Source organism: Siphateles boraxobius, unplaced genomic scaffold, assembly GCF_051911475.1.
Source record: "Siphateles boraxobius isolate OS27281-9 unplaced genomic scaffold, OSU_SipBor_1 66, whole genome shotgun sequence".
NCBI classification, from domain to species: Eukaryota; Metazoa; Chordata; class Actinopteri; order Cypriniformes; family Leuciscidae; genus Siphateles; species Siphateles boraxobius.
The window spans coordinates 26,670,506-26,695,043 of record NW_027509193.1 but is presented as its reverse complement, the minus strand read 5'-3'; the positions used below and the strand labels follow the sequence as shown (position 1 = coordinate 26,695,043).

At 37.6% G+C, this 24,538-nt stretch overlaps 2 protein-coding genes across 3 annotated transcripts in view; one reads left to right on the top strand and one right to left on the bottom strand.

Moving 5' to 3' along the window:
- Positions 1 to 24,538, bottom strand: part of eif3ba (eukaryotic translation initiation factor 3, subunit Ba) — a 220,829-nt gene that overhangs the window by 31,685 nt on the left and 164,606 nt on the right. The window lies entirely within an intron of this gene.
- ttyh3a (tweety family member 3a) overlaps positions 1 to 24,538 on the top strand; it is a 68,301-nt gene that overhangs the window by 7,890 nt on the left and 35,873 nt on the right. For both annotated transcript variants that reach the window (XM_077213338.1, XM_077213337.1), the window contains exons 3-5: positions 12,584 to 12,753; positions 23,185 to 23,296; positions 23,448 to 23,668. In XM_077213338.1, the coding sequence (XP_077069453.1) occupies positions 12,584 to 12,753; positions 23,185 to 23,296; positions 23,448 to 23,668 (503 nt within the window). The remainder of the gene's footprint in view (positions 1 to 12,583; positions 12,754 to 23,184; positions 23,297 to 23,447; positions 23,669 to 24,538) is intronic.

Here is a 24,538-nt window from a genome sequence, read left to right as displayed (position 1 = left end):
CCTCGCCACGGCCAAACGTTCGAGATATCAAAAATCCCCTCGCAATTTTTCATCCTCAATGTCTTGACTTCATGCTGACCGAGTTTCGTGGCATTTCTTTGAATTCTCTAGGAGAAGTACTTTAAATTCCATTGCATGCGTTTTACAAACAACCCTAAATAGCCGACTTCCTGTTGGGCTGGGGTAAAAAGTAAGAGCATGAAGTATATATGAACCGATGAGATCTATATGTGTACCGAGTTTCATATTCTTACATACAAGCGTGTTTGATTTATGGACCAAGTTTTCGAACCCCGTTCCAGGGGGCGCTGTCGAGCCCCCCTGCCACGCCCGGGTACCATCTTCACCCCGACCCTGATGGCCGCGGGTTCTGACCCGCGTGCAAAGTTTCAAGAGTTTTCGTGCACGTTAATAGCCCCAAAAGTGCCCGAATAGTCGTAAGAAAAATAAAAGAGGAGAAAAAAAAATAAAATATGATCCTTAGGAAAACAATAGGGCCTTCGCCTTTTCAAGGCTTGGGCCCTAAAAAAAAAAAAAAAAATATATATATATATATATATATATATATATATATATATATATATATATATATATATTTAGGCACTTTTTGCTGATATTACAGTTTATGTCAGAAAAAACATTTGAATATTTCCCTAAATTAAGCATACAAAAAAATAAATAGCTCTGTAAATTCTATCACAGACTTAATTTTACTGATACGACCAACCATTCACTAATTTATTGACTGAAGACATTTTTTTTTTTACTCTCCTTAATACGCATTTGCAATTGACAGGACGCTCAAGCAGCTTGTACTAGCAGCCTGTTCTCTGTAACATTTGTCTTGGAGTCAAGGCACACATAGTTGAATGATAACAGACAGCACAGCTGAGGATGGGGGAGAGGGAGAGCGAGAGAGAGGACACCTGCTGTCCATTGAATGGCGCTTGTTCACAGGATTGGAATTAACTAGAGTCAGGAGATGTCATCTCGTTTGGCCAATAGTTAGGGGTTAAGCTCATTCCTGATGCCCCAGTTGGGTTTTCCTTGATGCGCTTATCTGGGAACTTTGTACTAGTTTTAATTTCAGCTTAGTATTTTTTATTTGCGTTCTAAAGAACAAAGGCAGACTGGCTTTTAGCACAAAATCATTATTTATTAATGCTACAGCCTAAATATTCAGTTGTTGGGGACTGCTGCGCTTGTAGATGACTGGTTATTAATGTTGCTCTGTAGACTGTGTCAAGAAATGTGACGTTCCAAGGTAATGCAATAAATGCATACTGAAGATAGTTTGGGTCATGGGTCTTTAACACAGGAATTACACTACTTGTCTTACAGTGGTGTTGGTCTGTGTAAATATGCCATATTTAGTTGTAGCTGTATCTTCAATGAACCTTTGGGAAAATAGTTTTTCATAAAATTAACTTTATTTTATAGCATGAATAAACAACATACAGTAGTTGTGCTTACTAAGTCATGAATTATTTATGAATTATTTTAAAATTAAAATTTCTAAACGTTTAACTAAGTGCAGATAATAAATTAAGTATTTTATGCTTACCAAGGCTGCATTTATTTGATCAAAAATACAGTAAAATAGTATTTTGCTAAATATTATTACGATTTAAAAGAACTGTTTTCTATTTTTAAAATGTAGTTCATTCATGTCAAAGCTAAATTCTGATGATGCATATAAAGTTTTAAAAAAATATGCATTTATTAGAAATAGATCAATATAAGAACAATATAAACATCTTTACTGTCCTGTTTGATCAATCTACTTTGTCCTTGCTAAATAAAAAAATATTAATTTCTTTCAAAGAAATTAAAATAAATCTTACTGGCCCCAAACTTTTGATGGTAGTTTACCTGAAATCATGTCAATACCATTTTTTTCTTCAAAAAACTAAAGTTATTTTTAAATGCTACAAGTGAATTTAGGCATCACAACGTGATGTAAAATTCATTCTGAGTTTTGCTAAAATTACAATTAGCTATTATTCATAGGCCAGATTAAATGAAGTATAACAATCGATAAAGATAAATGAAAAATATCTTTCATATTGGCCGATAACTCTTAAATATTTGTGGCCACCATTCTGTTTGTGAACCCAAGTGCACTGAATCAATGTCTAATATTCTAGTTGAACCTCACCCTTTCCCATCCACCAACAATTGTCATTGGCCATCAGTGGGTATTGCATTGAGAGAAGCATGTGTCGCATGTTTACAAAGGCCAGGACTGTGGGAGTTTGAGCAGTGCTTCTCACGAATTGTCGTGGATGAAAGCCAAGCTGTGAAGGGGGGGGGTCCAGTCAGCTGGATGATGGATGAGACTGGAGCTCTGGGGTTTTTTGGGTGAGGACAGACCTGCCAGCGGATGAGGAGGGCACACAACGCTAACTGGAGTGTGCCGCCATTGGGTTGTCTGCCACAAGTTGATTAACCTAAATGTAGTTTGGGAAATCTCGTATAGTACGGTATATGATTTCAGTTATGAATGGGTATGTGAACAAGTTAAGAGTAAATAGACTTGGTGTTATTTCATTTTGACTATGAAAATATAAATATGAAACTCATAATGGATAGTATGGCAGTGCCACTTAGTATGGTTGCGTTCATGTTAGGACTGTGAGATTTGGGAAAAATATCTAATTGCGATTTTTTTCGGACAGATATTGCGATTTGATTTGATTTTGTAAAGACAAGCTATTCTCAATGGGTTCAGCTTACACTTTAAATTAAAGGAGTACAAACAGCAAATGCAGTTTTGTCCTTTCTATTAGTGTTCATTTCTATTTATTTATTTAGTCTTAGTTCATATAGAATTTTGTTTTTTTACAAGCTTAACCTTTAACCAAACTCATTTTCAGGACTCACTACCGGATTCTCGACAAACCCGCGATGAATTAACCAAATTCATAATGACGAGTTTAGTTTACTTACGGAGAGCCGGAGGATTTTGGATGAACTGAATGAACATAAACAGTGCATAATCGATGTAATCAAACAAACCATAATTTGCCTCTTGTTAGTGATAGTTTGAAAGAGATTGTATTTATAATAAGAGGGATAAGACATTTCTCATCTAGAAACCTATTATGTGACAAAATTAACCCTTGTGAACGAAAAAATGTGCAAAAGCTGTCCCTGGGCAGTACTCACCTTTGTACCTTATTTACCCCTAAAGCAGGCGTGTCCAATCATGGTCCTGCAGGGCCAATGTCCCGCAGAGTTTAGCTCCAACTTGTCCCAAAATACCTGCTTGGAAAATTCTAGTAATCCTGAAGATCTTGTTTACCTTGATTCAGGTGTGTTTAATTGGGTTGAAAACCAAATTCTGCTAGACAGTGTCCCTACAGGAGCAGGATTGGACACCTCTGCCATAAAGGGTGCATATTATTACCTAAAGTGTAGGGCTGTAGTGATACACTAATCTCACGATACGATACGATACACGATATTCAGCTCACGATACGATATATATCACGATATTCAGCTGACGATACGATTCGATATAATACGATACACTTACATCATTTTCTGAAAGATTTAAAGGGGACAGAGTGATTTTGGTGACATCTTGTGAGTTTTCCATTTACTTGGATTGAATTATTTGAACTGAAAACTAAAAACTTGATTTACACAATATATGTCTCTGACTGGACAAGTTTAAGTTATTCATTCAAGAGCTGTGAGGTGATTTTCTCTGCCTTTTGTTGTTTGATTCACATTAACGGCTCAATCGTCCGCAGATTTATTAGACGCTGCCCCTTTAAGACCGAGTGCAGATCTAATAGGTGACTGATTCACCATCATTTTCTCCTAACTATTAAAGTCCATTTAAGACATAAACTATTTAAGTGAATAAACTGTTTATTCTGAGATTCACTCAGAATAAACTGAGTGAATCTCAGAGCTGGTCATTTTTATATTATTATGTATATTTGATAGTTTAGATGCGCAAATGAAGCCCAAAGTTAAGTAGCCTATACTTTTCTTGCAGTCCATTTCAGAGCGCGCGTCGCCTTGTGAACAGCGTCTCTTGCGCAGATGTTTGTGCTTTTTAATAGCTCTTTTAATGATTAAACGCGTCCGCAATTTAGCAACAGTAGAGACTGCATTTTACAACAATCACCGATCGTGCTGATTCTGACGGTACGTTTGGGTTTTAGGAAGAAATGACAGCGCATCGCTGTGAAGGGAAGGAATTTGCTCTAGACATAATGCAGTTAGTTTGGTTTCATCTCAAATATCTTCTTTTTATAATCTCTGAAAGCCGAAATCTAAAATAAAATTAGAATATTATCCCAGATCTAAAGTTTAACCACGTTTGAATGTTTAGTTCTGTCCTCATTGTCAGTCATTAAGCGGGGCTGTGTGTTGTGCGCGCTGTTGCTCCGCGTGAGAGATCTCTCTCTTCTGGACTGCGAATAGCAAAATTGCATCACAGACAATATTATTATAATTTAATATTATTATATATAGAACTGGCTGGCGAGATAAACATGTTCAAGATTAGGTCTTTATATCAATAATAAATAGTAGCCTACGTGTATTTTCTATTTTCTCCCGTACCGACAGCAGAACCGAAAACGTCCGAGCTTTAAAGCGAAGGGGGTAAACACGGGGGATTTGAATGGGACTTATGTATCGATACTCGCGGCTTAAAAAATAGATACTTTCTTGGGAAAAAAATATCGATTTATATCGCAGAACCGATAAAATTGCTCAGCTTACTAAAGTGTAGCCTACATATTGGTGCCTAAAATGTACACATTAGTACCTTAATAGTCCATTTTAGAACCTTTTGAAAGGGTACCACCCTATTGACAGCTTTTTTTCCCGAGAGTATGTGTGCTAGAAGAATCGTTCATATTTTTGGCCAGTTTTGCCAGAAGAGAAAGATTGTAAAATGTATGTGAATTCTGTTCTCACTTGAATTTGACTTACAACCTAACAGATGTGGACTAAAATAATTTTGATTTCAACAGTTTTCACCACTATTTTATTAAAAACATCAGAGCATGGTTGTTAAAAATTTCTTGTAATGGGAATGTGGGGTTGAGCACGGCTTGAAGTGGAAATTTGAAAAACACAACCCCTACATGCTTTCCCACACCCACTCCCCAGGCTGGCTGTGGGGGAGGTTGGAGAAATTCGTGACGGGCCTCTTCATGTCGTGAGGGGAGCACTGGAAGCATTTCCATTTTTGACAATAGTATCGCTGGATCATTTGTTGAATCCTTTTAGTCATTCTAGCGCGTCCTTCTCAGGGATGTCGTCGGGCGCACAGGAAGCGAGAGCAGGGATGCTGCTAATCTGTTTTGTCAGCGTGTTTGCATGTTGCGACACAGACTGACGAGGCCGTACTGTCGTCAGGCCAGGCTGGAAACACAAGCTGTCTCTCATTGTGGCTTACTGCCAATAAATTCATCACGTGGTTGGCTGGTTATGAAGGATTTGTGAGGGAAGCCATTCATGGAACGATGTAAACACAATCCTATTTGAAATATTAATGTCTCTGCTTTGGTTTGACTCCAAATCTGATCTGCGTGGCTTTTTCTTTTACAGTTTACATTTGCAGTTAGGTGTTAACTACTGACTTCCTGTGCATGTGTGTGGGATAGTTTATTGCCTCCAGTCTGCCTTCAAAGGCTGAAATGCTTTTAGCATCCTCTCTGAAAGTGTTTCTAACCCCTCCCCAGATTACTCTTGGTTTCCCAAAGAAATCTCTGACCCAGATTTTGCCCCATGCTGCTCCAACAGCAAATGAAAAGAGCCTAACTCTTTTCCATGACAATGTGGAAGCTATATCACTCCCTGAGGAAAATCAAATCAGTTGAAAGCGATGCTTTGGGATATCAACATTTACAGTTCGGGCTTTAAGGACAACAACATTTTTCTTTTTAGAGTGTTTGATTTGCTTAAAAATTAAAATAAACTGCTTTGCTTTTTCAGAAGGAACAAATTGTGGCCAACGTGTTTTGGAGAAAAACATTTATTTCATAATGTGACCTTTAACTTATATTATTTCAATGAAAGGTTAGATATTTGCATATTTTTTGTTTGAATAAAAGATCAGAAGGATAAACAATGCAGAATTTTTTTTTTACAGCCATTTTTGATATGCTGTATTATTTACCAGGGGTGCCATTAATTCTGACCACAACTGTATAAACTCAAGCATTTTTACTTTGTGTTAAATTAAGGCGTGTTTAGCTTTGTGCATATCTCTTTTTGTCTACCTAATATTACATTTAGAATATTCAAATGTAAAATTTAAATGAGATTAATTTATATTTTCTTTCTCATTTCCTATTTAAAACTAGGGCTGTCCGTAGAATAGTCAGAAGTAGTCTCATGAATTTTGTCTTTTAGACTTAGCAGCATGAATAAAATGTGCACCTTGCATGGTTTCTGTAACCAACATCTGTACCACACCACCTACAAAGATGCTTTTTTTGGGAAACTAAGTTATATTTCAAACCGGAAGCTTAAAGGGTTAGTTCACCCAAAAATGAAAATTAAGTCATTAATTACTCACCCCCATGCTGTACCAACCCCGTAAGACCTTCGTTCATCTTCGGAACACAAATGAAGATATTTTTGATTAAATCTGAGAGGTGGATCACTGCTACATAGGCTGCCTAAGGGAATGAAACTTGACGGCCCAGAAAGACATTAAAGAACATGTTTACACATAAATAATCCATGTGCCTACAGTGGCTCAACTATAAGTTTATAAAGCGATGAGAATACTTTTTTTCCGAGAAAAAAAAACATAAATAACGACTTTATTCGACTATTCAGTTTCTTCCTTGTGGGCCTGAGACGAGAGTTCAAGAGATTTCCACGACGCATGCACGAGAACTGAACAAGAAGTATTAGAAGAAGAACGTCCTCTTCTCAGTTCTCGCGCATGCGTCGTGGAAATCTCTTGAACTCTCGTCTCAGGATGAACTATGGTTCTATAGTGGTGAACGTAATTTAAATAGTAAATAAAATTAAAAAATTGTCTTTTCCTAGTAGAGCACAGTGAGATTCCATATATGGCGAAAATCTATTTTCTCTGAAACGTAACAGAATAAAGGGTGGTGCATATTTTGCAAATATCAGGAGGATAGCCTAGAGCCAGGAGCACATTTCAGCAAAGTGACCTTGTGTTTGAAATGCTGCTGTTGTTCTTGGGCAGTGGTATCGCTCCGCAGGGTCTTTCTCTGTGCTGCGTCCTGAATCAGCATATGGAAAGAGGAGATCCATTAAGATAATCTGCTGAAGATTACCGTCTGTTTGGAAAAGCTGAGTCTGGGTCTTTTCCTGTTAGCAGCAAAAGGAGAAATGTTGCAGGATTGAAATCTCTGTAATTGCAGTGACCTCCTTGGCACAAGTTCTCAAAGGAAAACGCGATCATGAGTCGTTGGCAAAGACCAGTTGTGTTTCAAACGTCTATTCGGCAAGGAGACCTCTTGAAAACATGTAGATCATGTTAAATTTGCATTTACACATTTGGCAAATGCATTTATTCAAAGCAACTTGCATTGTATTCAATGTACACATTTGATCAGTTTAATGCATTCCCTGGGAATCGAACCCATGACTTTGGTGTTGCAAGTACCATCCTCTACTGTTTGTGCTACTTTTTTCTTATTTGAAACTTGGTTTTCTTGTTTGAAACCAATTTAGTAGTTGATAAATTGACTGACCTCCAAATCTCTGTTTATTCTACCATCTTCTACTAGTGCTGATTATTCGATTGCATTGTAGGTTTATAAAGCCACAGCATTCTGCCAAAACGCTGAGATCATAGGCGCAAAGGCTGTTAATCACATTTTCCAAACACATTATCAGAGGTTGTCAGCTATGCCATTCTGGTTAGAGCTGTTATTCTTTGTAAATGAGAGTATTTAAGCACTGATTAATCATATCAAGAGTGCTTACTGGCCATTCTGCCAGATGGTGCTGGCACAGATTTCCTCATCCTGAGTCGTCATTTCGCCCATCATCATCATCATCATTCACACCTCATTTGTCTCCGATGAATTCCTGCCTCAAATTACCTATTGTTGTATTGGATGGTTTTGAGTTTGAGTCTGACTTGAAATGTAACTTTGCTTTCCATTTATTACTTAAAGCACACTTTAAGTACTTCGATACGATAGCAAAAACTACTAGCCTAACTAATATAGTTCAAATATTATTAAAGGCACGTGAACAGTCAGTAAAAAATAAGAACAAATACACTAAATAATAGCATTGATAAATGCAATATATCAAAGTTGCAAACAAAGTAAGGTCTGACTGTATTGTATTCGACTACGGACATGTAATAATTAGGCCTAAATGAAAAATAACACAATAGAGTTCACTGTATAAATTCAGTGTAGATGGAAATTATAATAATAATAATAATAATCTTTGTTTTGTTGTTTGATTTCACATTAATGACTTGGACAGTAGCAGGTATTTATAGGCTGCTGTCACTTTAAGAGTGAATGCACTGATCCAATACAATGATACACATCCGATTTCTTTCGCAACTGTTTATGGAGATTCAAAAGAGGAATCAATTCGCTGTTCTCTTCCTATCTGAAATGTGCCTCTCTTTGTTTGCGCTTCATATATGTTTGTGTGTGCACTTAGATAACAGCAGGCAAGTACCGAATTGATGGTGAAACTTAGCAATTAATCCGAGAAACACGCATGCGTGTTGGCAAGTGTTGCCAGTCGGCATAACCTTCACTGTTCAAAAACAGACAGAGGGCCTCACAGAAGATTCATTTTTCTTGAAGTGCCACTGTGAATAGTGGGCATTGTGGTTTTGGACGAGTGGTTTTCACAGTCAATACAGTACAAGGCTTAATTGTGCTTCTAAAATTAGATCAGGGTTTAACATTTGCTTGCAGGGACTCAGTTGTCTTGTTTTTTGGAAATAATTTCCCATGGTTCTCACGTCAGTCAAAACGTAATGAAGTAATAGACATTCTGAAAATGTAATCTAGTGGTCTTGAATTTGTATTGATGTATTGATATTTTTAACTTTCTGCAATGGCCAAAGACCCATCAGCTGGTCGACCATCGTGACTGATCCTTGGTTTTGAGTGCAGAGCGTGTTACTTGAGGTAACCTAATTAACATGGCTTATGTCTAGTAAAGAAGAGCTGTGAAGCATAGGCTACTTGTTATTCTGTTGCATTACCCGAGCTCAAATTTTAACTGGTGAAGTGTTGTAATTGATATAATTATTAATCTAATGGTGAGGCAGACTTTTATCAGTCTGGTGCACATTGTACCATATCCTGGCTGGAAACAGTCCACTTAATCTGGAAAAGGCAGAATGACTGACAAGTAAAATAACCAGCCAGTGTCCGGATGGAGCTGAATTTAATGATGCCACAATAATAGACCAGTGTGCAATGTCGTAGCTCCTTCAAACAGCTGCAGCAATGACAGTGACAAATAAATGAGTTGAAAATACACTAAAATTAAAAAAAATTGGGGTTGGTAGGAATTTTTTAATTTTTTTTGTCTCTTATGCTCACCAAGGCTGCATTTATTAAAATAGATTTTGAGTCTCAACTGTCACTTTTAAACAATTTTAGGAATCCTTGCTGATTTTTCTTTAAAAAAACTAAACAAAAAACAGTAAATCCTACAGACAGCTTTTGCTGGCCCTGAGACCCCAAATGTTAATGGTAGTGTATGTGTAAACATTGTTCAAAATGTCCCTTCACCCAAAAGTACCAAATACCGATTGTTTCACGGACATTAGACAAAATGAAATGGTTATTCATATATATCTTTGTTTTTTATCTTGTTAACAGCTGCCTAAAACAAAACTCTTAAACGTTTTCATTTTCAAAACTCAATAACACAATTGTTAAGCCACAACTTCCAGCAACTAGTTCTTCCTCGGAAGGTGTCATTATGGCAGTCTGGTACAATGTAAACGCAACTTTGTTTCATGGGCGTCTGATATACCTGCATACTCTAGTCTAGACCAAATTCACCAGACTCATCCAAGCCTAATACGCCTAAGGAATTACCTTGAGATGAACAATCAGGCTTTGTGTTTTAAAGTAAATGCACTGAGCAATGATGCCCTTTAAGTATTACAGACTGTGCTTTTAAGACCTGCTCGCTTTTCCAGTCTGACTTGCTGGGCCCCTTTTGAACCGACACAATGGCTTTCCCAGCTCTCCTGTGATCACACACTGTGAGGTTGACGGACACTTGGCACAGGTTGAAAGCCGTATGGAAACTACTTGATTTGGGAGATTTGAAATGATTATATTTGACGAGGGGTTCAGTGAGTCTGTGCAGATTAACTGATTGGATACCAAGCCAAACCCATCATGGGTGTCTCCATTTGACCGATTCCCCGGGTAATCAGGCGCGACCAGAATTGGGTCAGTTTTTGAGGAATTTGAGTGCGGATGATCTTAAAGTGCTTAATCCCTGTGTGGTTGTCACAACAAGATTGTCAGAGCAAAGTGTGTGTCTTAACCGAGAATAGCGCTGACCTCATTATACACAAAACTTCCCCTGCAGGTTATTTGTCCCGTGATTTTCAGCGGGAGACTCGGCTTAGAGCAACCCACACAGACGTCGTTTCAAGTGTTTCAAGGTGCCTATGAGTTGTCTTAGTCATATTCTGAACTCAAGAGAATCAAAACAGAAATGAACAACTGCAAAGAAATCTAACACAAACTTGGTTGGTTCAACAAATTAGATAATTTATTTGTTGCAACATATTGCCTTTTTTTACGTTTATGAACTATATCAAGGCACACTATTTTCCTGTATTTTTACAACATTAGATGTAAAAATAGTGTATTATTAGCTTTGGACACTAAAGCCTGAAGTATACTTCAGGGTTTTTTTTTTCTTTATTGGATTTATTTACACAGGAAAAGTGTACATATCAAACCCATTCGTCACAAGTTCAAACTCCACAAAATTATTACCCTGACTAACAAAAAAAACAAAATTATAATTATTGTAGTGTTTTATAATACAATAAAACAGACAGTACAATAAAACGGTAAGATAAAATACCTAACAATAAATAAAAGAATCATAACAATATAATACATAAATACACATACATCATTAAAAAATAAATGATTAAATAGAAAATGAAAATAAAAAAGGGGTGGAAGAAAAGGTGGTGCCCAGCTTAACTGTTTGTAGAGTAAGCCTATCATATCGAAAGTCTTTAAGGATCATGTAAAAAAAAAATTAATACAAGTAAGTACCTCCTTAATAAACATATTAACTCTTTCCCTGCTATTGACAGAATTTTCCATAATTTGAGAAAACGCTTCCCTGTCATTGATGGAATTTTTACTTGTTTCGACTGTTTGCAATAACACATCTTTTGAAAGAGTAGAGATTGTCTGGGACAAAACGCAGGCAGAAAAGGAGCTGAAACAAGTGATAAAACCATTGCTTATGTACATTGTAGTTTTTTTTTTTTTTTAAATGTATACTTACCCAACATTCAAGTGTTGATAAAAGTATGAAGACAGAACAAAAAGTGGATTTGTTTAAAAGCAGAGGCTCTGTTCTTTCTTTTGATGCACTGCATGTTCAGATATACAACAAAATGTTCTGGGGGTCATAACATTTTTGTAAAAATGATCAAAAACGCTACCGGTGGCTGACAACTTTTTTGTTTTTTAAACGCTGGCGAGGAAAGTTAAATGTAGGTGGTGACACAGGCTTCCACTTCCAATAATGAGACATCTTGCTAATGAAGTTGTGAAGGTCTGAAAATTTTTCAGTGATGCTGGAAAGTAAATTTTAGATGGTACTCCAAAGATAGCGGACAGTGGATTTGGATCAGGGTTTATACTTCAGTTAAGAGCACTTTGGTACAGCTGATCACGTAGTGTATTAAAGTATACTATATTTGGTAGTGTGTGCGAGAACAAGCGGTCGGCACACACACACTAGAATATTTCATGTGTGTCCAGTGTCTGCACTATTATTTATTTATTTATTTTTTCATTTATGACATATAATCAGCAAACATACAATAAGGATGGTAACTATATATATATATATATATATATATATATATATATAATTTTTTTTTTTTTTTTGCAAATGTCTGCACTATTTCTCTGTTATGTCCTTGGAAAAAATGTCCTTGTATTAATTTTAACTAGAGTTGCGTGGTGTCTCTTAAACCCCTCACCCAAGCGCTCGTCAGCACATGCGTCTTTTGTTGTTGCGCCTAGTTTCCGTTTTTTTCTCATCTCTTCTGTTTTTTTTTCAACTGTGAAAAAACAGCCCGGGCCAGTGTCGCTAGCAAGAAAGTTCAAGGCGCATACACAAACTGAGTGTACAGTTTATGCATGGGATCGAAAAATCGCTACTGAAGAAATTTGCATCATGCTAATTTTACGCATAGGTTAGCGTATGCATGAAAAAAAATGTTTACTTTGAGTTGAATGTTCCAAAATTGAAGGTTCATTGCCAACAGTTGACTTTCGTAGAGAATGGCTCTTGTATTGAATAATATGTATGCAAAATTTCCCCAACTCTAAGATTATTTTCTCTTCTCCTCTTGCAGTCCGTCCTGCTGCTGGGCAGTGTAGCTCTGGCATGCTTGGCTTTGGACCTCCTCTTCCTCCTCATCTACTCCTGCTGGCTTTGTTGTCGCCGTAAGAAGAGCGACGAGCAGCCGAACGCAGATTGCTGCTGCACCGCCTGGTGCGTCATCATCGCCACCCTCGTCTGCAGGTCAGTCTGAATGCATTTTTCCTCATATACGGTCTGTCTGCGTCATATTCAGGTAGAAGATGACGCATGAAGTCACTGCTCACTTAGTTTGGTCTCAATTGAGATGCTTTTATCAAATGTTCCCCAACTGGAAAAAACCCATCCTGTTGGAGTGTAAAATACGTGTTGCATTATCTGACGGGCTGCAGGGTTTCATTTCGGGAAGGGAATTAATTTCTGCACTAATCTCTGCAGTTTATTTGCTGCAAGCGTGGGTTTAATTTAGGGATGCGCCGATATCCGTTTATTCAGAATGATATCTGTCACTGCCGATTTTGGAGGTAGTCTGATGCAAATTGGACGCAAAAATGATTGGCTGGCTTTATGCAATTTAATGGATTAACAGCCCAGATTTTGTTGTTCAGTACGTCTGGATTTGCCGAAGTTTGTCAGATTAATAGCATCAAAGTTTTAGTATATCCATGAGCCAATTGTTGTGGATTTCCTAAACCTAACTGCGTACCTTGAACCTAATTATTTTAAATAAATTTATTTGGGGTGCCCAGTCATCACCCAAGCGTCTACCGTCGACACTTAATAAATATCTGGGGCGTCTACACATCGACACTCAAGCATCTACCGTCGACACTTAATATCTGGGGCGTCTACCGTCGACACACAATAACCTTTATAATCTATAGCTCTTGACATCCCAAACATCTCAAAACAGAATCATCTTGACTAACATATCACGCTCTCCATCATCATGATTGGTTAAATGGTTAAAGCAAGTCCCCCCTTTCATTAACTTTTGTTAGTAACATCAGCAAAATATCCTATATCATCAAAAACATTGTGAGGGGTTAATATTTTAATCACTCATTTCACATTATAACGGTTAGTCCAATTTCAATGTTCCTTTTGACCAAAGTTATCAAAAGTTAAGTCAAAAGCTAGGAGGTTAGAGTTTGTCTGATGGCTACATCCTAAAAGAAAAAGGAAGTAAGCTCAATTTAGATTTATTGTTAGAATCAGGAATGGAAGTTTTAGTCATCTTCAGACAAAGGACCAAAGGAAGTGTTAGAACTTATCACGAGATGTTAGTATAATTCATATCTTTGTGGTTAGATGTTAAAAACATGGTTAATTTAATATTCTGTTTAAAATCTCCACCACACATTCAATTTGTTATTCAGGTAGCTGAACTTGAACCTGCATGCTTAGCAAGATTCTCTTCAGACCATTTCTCTGCCATGGCATGCTTAATTTTTTTGTCTTGTGTGGTTCCCAGGGTTTGAAAAAGACCTGAAAAGTCAGACTATAATACTAACAATAAACAGTAGGGGTGCATTGAAAGTTCTGCTACCCAAAATAAATTTTCTAGGACACTAATAATTTTGTAATACTGTTAAATGTAATCGTAAATGAATTTCCATTTTTCATTCTGTACATTATAATGTTGTGACATTTATAATTTATTTGTAGATTAATGTCAATTATGTTAAATTCTCTGGTGCAACACCAATATCTTAATTTTGATGATTTGTTAGGTGACTTTTCATGATCTTGTCAAGGTCATTTGGATCTCATCGAAATAAGAATTTAATTTTTAATGCAAATTGAGAAAAATGCATGTTTGACTTTTTCTGGAGTCTTGAATCCCCTCTGAGTCCCTCCACACACTAGTGTTGGATCGCTTGGATTAATCACGAGATGTCTGTTGATTGGTTGGTAAATTTGCTGAGGCGAAACATTGACTGTTTGCTATTGGCTATTCCTAGTGTATTGTGTCGCTGATGACAAAGTGCTGAGCTGCAGAATAACTTGGGTTTGTGCATGAGAAAGTCATTACTTCAAATACAACATTCTCTCTAGGGCTGTTGCTACATGCCATCACAAAGAGTGTTTCTGCTGTCCTTCACTATAGTTTTCCTTCAATGTCTTCTAAATCAACCGTTGTGCTGCTGTTTTATTTAAAGTGTGTTATAATCCATTAAAATTCAAGATGTCAAGACGTTTCTTTGAGCGAATGCAAACCACTAGAAGGATTCATAAACGGATTGCATTAGTAATGCTGGCTTTTGTTATGATGATGTTCGAAAGCGAAACGGACGGACAATGCAAATAAAAAGATGTTGGTGGGAAAGTTGAGGCTTGACTATTATCCGGCCTGTTGCTATGGCAATGTCTTTCCCGGCAGCGCCTAACTTGTGTACTCACAAAAAAAAAGACCACCACCCTTACGCACCGGAACCCCGCACCCCCACCCCGCCGTATCTCATGACAGCTCCTCATGTTTTGTCCATGTTAACGTGCGCCAGCTCTACAGGGAGTCCGCCTGTGATTGTGTAGGTATGAGAGAGGGCCTGCTGTGTGGTTTTATGGGTCTCTCTCCTTCAGTTCATGTTCATAGCTGTCAAGCAAGATGACAGGTGAGAACTTTATAGTCACTATGACTTGCACACCAAGCAGTAAATTCTGTCTTTAATACATGGTCCATTTTTTCCTCCCAGCTTTGAAGTTATAAAGAGCTCAAAGACAAGTCAAAAAGACAAAGGAGTGTTGCTGTCTCTTCATATATTCTTCAAAGCCACCATGGAAGCAAAATGCGCCCTAATACATACTTAATACACAATTACACATCTTGGTCTTATTTGGATTGATTTATCAGTGCACATTTAAAAAAAATATACAAAACATAACAACATAACTTATAACATAACGTATAACTCTCGACAATTAACGCATAACGTATAACTAAGCTCACAACATATAACAGCTCACAACATATAACTTATAACATAACACAACATATAACACATAACGTATGACATAACTCACAACATATAACAACACACAACATATAACATAACACAGTTTGTTTTTTGTTTTGGATTGCTGGGTTTTTTGTGGTGTTTTTTTGTTGTTGTGGTTGTTGTTGTGTGTTGTATTTTAAGAGGGGAAATTATGCATTTCATGTGGGCCTAATTTTATCCATGAAGAGCTAGTCTCACACATCCTCTCACTTTCTCTACCTACTCACCAAGAGTGTCTCGCTCTGTCAGTCTCGCACTCAATCCATTCTCTTGCTATATCAGTTATGGAAACTAGTCTCTCTCTCTCTCTCTCTCTCTCTCTCTCTCTCTCTCTCTCTCACTCTCACTCTCACTCTCACTCTCACTCTCACTCTCACTCTCACTCTCTCTCTCTCTCTCTCTCTCTCTCTCTCTCTCTCTCTCTCTCTCTCTCTCTCTCACTCTCTCTCTCTCTCACTCTCTCACTCTCTCACTCTCTCACTCTCTCACTCTCTCACTCTCTCACTCTCTCACTCTCTCACTCTCTCACTCTCTCTCACTCTCTCACTCTCTCTCTCTCTCTCTCTCTCTCTGCTGTGAGTGTGCATGTAGAGCAAGCATCTTCCCTTCTGTGATAGTCTATCCATGCACATCTGGTCCTGTGGAAGTAGAAATACGAAGAACAGGCTCCCTGCTGACTTCCCCCCCCCCCCACGAGGAGGAAGATGAGCTCGTTTTCAACACAAACACCATTAATAATCATCACACCTGCGAGGGACATGACTCAGGATTTCTCATAATATGATATTAATATTCTCATAATATGTGCCTGCAGTCAGTAATGCTTTAGGCTGGCTTCAATCTCACTTTTAAGTGGTACACTTAAAGTATTGGAAGAAACTTTACGTTTAAAGCTACTCGAGTAAAGTTTTACCTGTTATGTCTGCTGTTCTTCCCACCGTTTACATTCCTGAAGACGATGGATTGACTGTATTACCTGTCTTATCTTCCTGAACAAAAACTTAGTGAAGTGTGGAAACTGAACAGAGAATATCCTAATTTATTTTCTAAAGTTCCGAGTCAGACTAATGTTCTTGTTCATGATATTGATGTAGGTAAGAGCCTGCCCATTAATCCTAATAAAGTTGAGTATTTACTCCAAAATTATTTCACAACACCTAGTGAAAGTCCCTGGGGCTCACCTTGCTTATTAGTCCCAAAATCAGATCCAACCTTTCATTTTTCAACAGGCGATTGCAAAGTGAATAGTATTACTAAGCCGGATTCTTTTCCATTGGCCCACTTCAAAGACTTGTGTGGATAGAGTCTGTTCTGCTAATGTGAACAAGCTTCATCTTTTGAAAGGCTAATGGCAATGGCAACCTCCTTTAATGCCAAGAGCTTCAGAAATGTATTTCTTAAATAATTTCCTACAGTTTTCAATTCTAGACTATGGGATGTGAAATGCACTGGCGACGTTCCCGATGTTGATGCATAAGGCTAACATTCCAAATTGTGCAGCATAACTGGATGACATAGTTGTCTTAGAATGTAATCTTGTAAATGTGTTTATTCCTGTTTGTCTACTTTGTTTCCGCTCTACTAGAATGAGAAGCGACAATTGATGTTAATCAGAGATTATGACTGGCGCTCGTGTGCTCTCATACAAAAGCCAACCAGGTTTGGACTGCTGTGGAGACGTGAGGCTGGATTTTTGTCGGGTCCCTTTCTCCTGTTCCAAACCTTTGTTAAATTTCTTTTGTGTTTGTGTATGGTATTTTAGTTTTGTGTGAGACAAAGGAGATTTGTTGCACTGATTGTTAATTGGAAATTAATTTTATCCCTGAGTTTGTTTCTTTCTTTGTTGATTATTGACATTTAAGGAAACTGTAGGGAGGTGGGCTCCATTTTATTTAGTTGTCTTTTTCTCTTGTTTATAGTTAGAGAGGGAGTTATGTTTAGTACTGTGTCTTTATTTTAGGTTATTTAGTTAACTTAAGTAGATTACTATGTTCCTTAACTTTGTTGATTTGGAAAATGTTGGTGCTTATTGAAAAGTGCTGGGACGGGAGCTCTGCAACATAAATTTGATTAATTTATTTGGTTTCCTTATCTTTTATTTTAAAACTGTTCCTTCTCCTCTACCCTAAATACGGGAGGATGTAACAGTGACAACAGAAACAGTGTTCCACATAAACACTGCATGATAACGACATCTTCAGAATTCCTCTGAAAGCTCTGCAGCTTTCTCCATGTTATTCTTTTGTATGTCAGTCATACAAATGTCCTCTCTTACCATATTTGAGATTATTCTGCAAAACTATGCAGATATTTCTCCACAATCAGCACATAAATGTGTAAAAGTGCAGATTCTGCAATGGACTACTCATCACTTATGCATGAGAAGGAAACAAGCTCATGGCGTCCGTCCTGTGGACACTTTTGCTGTACAACCTGTGGTTATAGACAGCCTATACAGGAACAGATTGTTTAGTAAGAAGACCTTGTAATAAATACCATCTGTAGTCTCGACCTGAAGGCTAACTTATGCCATAGGATGGAGTATTAAATATGTCTGCTAATTCTGTTACTAATGAAGTTTTTCTTGGAAGTATGGTGAAATCTCCTGAGAATTGCTGATGAAGGCACATATTTTGAGAGCTTTACAAGAAATCTTAGTGGATACATTGAGCGCTCAAATAGAAACCAGTAAGTACAAGAATGTTTTACAAAATGTGGCAGAAATGCTATCCTCTGTCCTGCATCAATGATTCATGAGGACGCAGAGCGATCGTAAACAGCAGAATTTAAAGCATGTTATTGTAGATTCATCTACCGTCCAATCAGTAATATAATTAAAGATTTTACTTTTGTTGGCATTTACTCCTACATAAGAGTGTTTCTTTGACGTCTATTTTGATTCTGTTGTACCACATGCATTATTTAGTCTTGATGAAATCCCATCAAATGCACACTGTTCAATCATAATTGATATAGTAGAGGCTTGCAGGTCAAGAGACATGAATTTGCTTTGTTTTCAATGATTAAAGTTTGATCCACATTTCTGTCAGATAGTTTGAATGTAGTTGGTGTGAAACAGACTGGATCACTCATTTCAGATGCACAGCACCTAAGTTTCATGCATGGACTTCTGATATCTGTAGCTTCAGGCACATTTTAGCTGTAGCGCTGCATAACTAAAGATTATGGAAATCCAGAGCAAGACTCTGAAACCTTTACAGTGTTTATGCTAAGCAGCTCATGACTTGACATTGAAGCCACTTCAAAGACTTTGATAGCATCACAGCAGCTCATTTGGGAATTCTGAAGAGCCTGAGACTGGAACATATAATCTGTCCATCCAACATTTGTATGTCTTCAATATGATGGATCTGTCAAGCTCTACATCACTGTAAAATATACAGGTGATTTAATTATAGCAGAATTCCTTTTTTCCATTCTGATTCACAAGCACTTGATTCCAGGTTTGATTAAATTCTGATTAGGTTGTGTATATTTCAGTTATAACTTCCATTTTTCATTTATATGAAAGATATTCTGTCTCAGCTAAAATTGGGCAGTAGGGCTTGGCAATGCATTTAATATTAGGAATGTTTTTGTGATATCTTGCTGACAGTATAAAATTAGGGAAAATAGTGAATATCATGTAATAATAACATATCATGTAACATTATGTTAAGTTAATCTTATGTGCGATTTGTGAAAACAACATAATTTGAGAATTTATTCTGATTCGAGGGGAATCAGAATGCCAAATCCTGACTGATGAGAGGAGGAGCTGGGGATGGAGGAGGGTAATTAACTCCTGAGAAATGCGATAGCTGTTGGTAGTACTGAAGGAGCTTATGTATTTATAGGCGTCGTATTCCTACTGGTAGACGTAGATCAGCTGATGCGAGCTTGACTACCGTGAACTGCCGGTACTGACGCTACGCCTGATGTCTGATGGCCATTGCATTCATGTGGTAAACAGACGTGTTTAAGTTAGTGAGAATTCTTTCAATACCCGGCCCGCTCTTTATGTTATGAGACAGCGCTTTTTATCAGGACAAACTTTTAAGGACTTATTTATGGATCCATTTTTTTTTTTTTTTTTTACAATTTTTAGCGCATTACATTTAAAGAATCTTTTATAGAATTGTATTCATTTTGTAAAAAAATTTTTGTCAAAGTTCATTATGTTGTACTTATGATATTATGTTGTTAAATGTTTAATATGTATCTGCTATGTAATAGCCGGTGATGCTGAAATGGCAATAAACTCAAATACTACTACTAACTTGGATGGGTTAAATGCAGAGGACATATTCTGAGTATGGGTTACCATACTTGGCCTTCACGTCATGTCACTGTCAGTTTTTGTGTTGTTATTAATGCCAGTGGAAGTTTGGAACTCTTCAGCAATGGAATCAGCAGAGTGTTGCTGACACTCTGACAAACCTGTGACTCTGACCCCGCTCTGTGACTTTATAGAGCCAGTGGCAAAATATTGACATACATTTTTTTTCCCCTGCCCTATTGAATAGAGATTCAAACTGTTTTTAAATTAATCAGCACATGAGAGCCTTTTGTTTTGGGAAGAACACCAAAAGCCGCTCACTCTTCAGGCACATTGTGACCAATCCCGTCTTGTCTTAACCGTGTGACACTCCACTTAGCCAAATCCCCATTGATTCAGGACGCTGTGCTTTAAGGGGGTGGGTGCACCAGAACGAGCATAAGTAATGAGATCGCTCAGTGTGATTTGCCCAGTCAATGGAGTGTTATTCTCTAAGGAGCGTTTAACCCCATGCACATCGATCAACATTCAAAGGTCATTACTTATTCTATATGTTACACAAAAAAAAAGTTCTGGGATAGATTTTGATGAGTCACGTGGCTTATTTTTGTTATTTATTTGTTTGCAGTATGTCTGTATTGCCCCGTGAGAGCTTAGGCTCAGAATAGAGACAGTCAAACAGACTGAACTTTAATTAATACAGGATAGCAGTGATGTCGGCTCACCATAGGCCACAGCTGCAGGACCATTGATTGATATGTCCTCGGGTCACATCTTGCCTTAGAGCCCACAATCACTTTTCCATCTCTCACCATAACTATTATCGGATATGTCTCTTGTATGGTTGAATTTATCTGATCCTGTAAACCTCACTGCTTCCCTCTTCTGCTTTTTCTTCAAGTTTTATTGACACTTCTACAATGGTAATACCATAGTATTCTTTGAAGTACCTTACGTTATCATTTAAACACCATGGTATATGATTATGATCAAACAGTAACATGGTATATAGCCAAAGTAGGCCCTTTTCTTTTTTGCATTTATATAACAAAATATAAAACCAAGAGGCATTTATTTTTAAAGAAAAATGCCAACAGTACACTTAAGTCAAAACAGTTAACAAAATAATTTTACATGTTTTTATTTTTAGAATGACTAATATTTGAGAACCAGAAAGTGTCATCTTTGACATTTGTATCTGTTGTTTTACAAAGTATCCGTATTGATGTGGTGAACTCTGACTGTACACCTGTTCTTGAGGAGAACTGACTTCATACATAATTAAGTCATTGCAAAAAATGTCTCTTCTGAGAAAAGTTCAAGCACTTATTTTCAGATGCCATTGGTTTGATTTTTTTGCTTCTAGTGCTATGAGATTCAAACACAGTGTCCAAAATTGTGCAGATAATTTTCTGGTACCACTCCATGTGCAATCAACTAGCATTGTACCACCACGCTAACTTTTTGTTTTCCTTGATATTTTACTCTGAGCAGCAGTTATGACTAAGCAAATATGAACCTCTGATTCTTACAAACAAATAATTTCTTAGTGAAGTCATTGCACAGTTTTTGTTTTTGTGTAAACGCACAAGTATAATTTGAGCAAACAAATGGCCCACATATCACGGTCTAGTCATTCATGACCTATGAGAGTTTAGAATGTGTATTTGTTTATCTAGTTAACTTTGCTATTGCAGATTATCAACCAGATTTGCAGTGTATTAGGAATGCTCGGAACTCCACTGAGCCCTCTCTAATGGGTCACATGATCGTGGCCTCGGTGGGAAACGACGAGGCGACATCTGCTTCCTGATCTGCACATTCGTGCCGCAACACGCCCCGGCTAAACACGTCAACGCTTGGAGCATAAAACCGAAACACCATGCATCAGTTTAACACACCCAACTGCTTGTTTAGAAAATACTGAGCTAGTTTAAGAGACTGTCACTCGATTTAACTCAAGTGACATCCTGCGCAGTGCTTCACTGACAATAGGACCTTCAAATCCACGTTATTGTGAAATCTTAAAACTTATTGTTTGCTTCGTGGACAGGCCAAAGACTAAGACTGGCAAACGCATGGAATGTGTCTTAAATGTACTCTAGTTGAGAGCTGTGGGCCTGTCCTGCAGTGAATAGCTCTTTGTTTAGCCGCAGAACCCACGTAAACGGGGTGGCTGCTGATATTAGCTGCCATTCAATGCTTTACAATGGAGTTGGGTGAGATGCTTGAGCGAGAGAGGGTGGGGAATGGGAATGAGGGGGATTAAAAGCCCCATTGGCAGGTTATACTGTTGTGCCACCTGGTGGAGAGGCAACAAGTTCAAGTCAGATGTTTTAATGGTCATCTGTATCTTTGGTTCAGATGGTGCGGGTGATCCGCTGCTGGGAGTACGCTGCTGTGAACGGCCTCAGGGGGTTTGTGGGGCAGCGAGTGTTTGTAACCTGATTCCCCGTCGGTCAAAGCTGTTACCGCAATCGATTCGTTTTCATCTCTCTTTTCCCAGCGCTGTTGTAGTAGCCCAACAGTCTGTGGTGTCAGTGGTGTGTTGAGTTTCACTGAGTGATATCCATCTGACCACTATGTTTCTCTGTGTGGATCTCTGTATAAAGCCACAGATAACATTTTGTTATTTGTTAACTCTACAAATGAATAAGTAAGCAAGTAGTCATTTAGATTGTACTAAATTTTAGGGACCTCCCCTTGGACCAAAGTAGGGACGCACCGTTATGAAAAGTTGGCTGATATATCAATGTTAAAAACAGTTGTGCTGCTTAATATGTTTGTGGAAACCATGATTTTTCAGGATTCTTTTATTAATAGAAAGTTCAAAAGAACAGCATTTATTTGAAATGGAAATATTTCACATATGCAAGGCAAGTTTATTTAAATATAGCACATTTCATACACAATGGAAATTCCAAGTGCTTTACATAGAAAATGAGTTAAAATAATCACAATTAACATAAAAAATAACACTAATTTCGATGCATTTACAAGTACTAATTTCTCACAAAAAAAAAATCTTACACTTCACAAACTTTTGAACGGTGGTATATATATAAACACATTTGTTGTATTTCCAGTAGCTGAATGACGGTTATTACTATGTTGACAGACTTTTAATTTTAGGGTGGACTATCTTTTTAAGTGCCTTTCCTTTTAAGGGTCAGGAATGACTGCTGTATATCAGTATCCTGAATTATCTGTGATCCTTAACTATTATTTAATGGGTCATTCATATCATGTGTTGTTCAGTTGTGTTATGTTCTGTGTGCAGGGTTTGAGAAATTACTGACCTATTCCTCAGGGTTACCACGGCTTTACTGAAGGCCTTAATTTTTTGTGTCCTTACAGCGCCGGCATTGCTGTTGGTTTCTACGGGAACGGAGAGACCTGTGACGGCGTGAATCGACTGACTTACTCCCTCCGCCATGCCAACCGCACCGTGTCAGGAATACACAGACTGGTGAGGCACTGATGCACACTGGGTTATGTTTAAATGGTTCTCCATCCCCCAAAAACACACCAGAGCTTGACATTCTCACTGACTTACCTAGTTGTTACACTGATCCTTAGCTCACGAGAAAAGAGCGTATAAAGCAAATGTGTTTCTGTAGGTGTCAGAAAGTACATCAGCTCAGAACCAGACTGTGGATGAGAATCTTCGGTTACTAAAGGACCAGTATGCAAAGCATACAGACTACCTGTCCATCATAAAGAAACTCCAGGCTCAGCGGGGTGAGCTGGTCCGTCAGATGACTGACATTCCCTTTTGGAACAATCTCAGCTTCTCCCTGGAGGATCTGGCAACCCAGATTGAACTATATGACTGGTACAGGTACGTACATTCATATCTGTCACAGAAAGAGATCAGTGAAAGAAATCTGTAGGGATGTCAAACTTTCTGGTACTTCAGTACTGAGTCAATACTAAAAAAATAAAAAAAATACAAATTTCAGTACCCAGATGCAAGTATTTATACATTTAGTTATTTTTAATAAAGGAAAATAACTTGCTTTTTGTTTGTTTAAAATAAAAACACTTACTAAAAAAGATGAAATATGTTATTAGTTTAAATTCATGTCAAATGACCATAAACCAGCATCAGAGAATTGTAAAAATATCAGTGGGGTGTTGGGGGTGAAATTATCTCAAATATTAACTTTAAATATGGGATTCCTTATATTAGTAACTGAAATGTTGGTGTTGACACATTATGAAGTGTACTTTGTTTGTGTAAAACCTTTTTAGCATCCCAAAAAAAAAATTGGGAGAAAAAAAATGCTCAAAGGATTTCTTTGTCACAAAGGTTGTGAACAGTGCATTCTCAGAGAGAATAGAAATTAGTATTCTGCTCACTCGCTGTCTCTTTCCACCTCCCGCCAACCATTTACATTTCTCTGTGAAAGAAATTGCCGTGGGGGTCTGTTAGTTTACCTAAAAAAGTCAAAGAAGTTTCATTACAGGCTTCCAAAACAGGATAAGCCTATAAAACTAAAACATGTTGGGTATGGATTCCCAAAATGTTCATTTTCTTAACAGGTTTTTTTTTACAAATGGTGCCACCTTTACGTGATGGAAAGTTGCTCGAGTAAGCTTCAAAAAATGTAAAGATCTTCATTAGGGCATGTGCATTTAAATAGATTTTTTATGAAACTTAAAAAATGTTTAGGTATATGGTATATACTACTGTTCAAAAGTTTGGGGT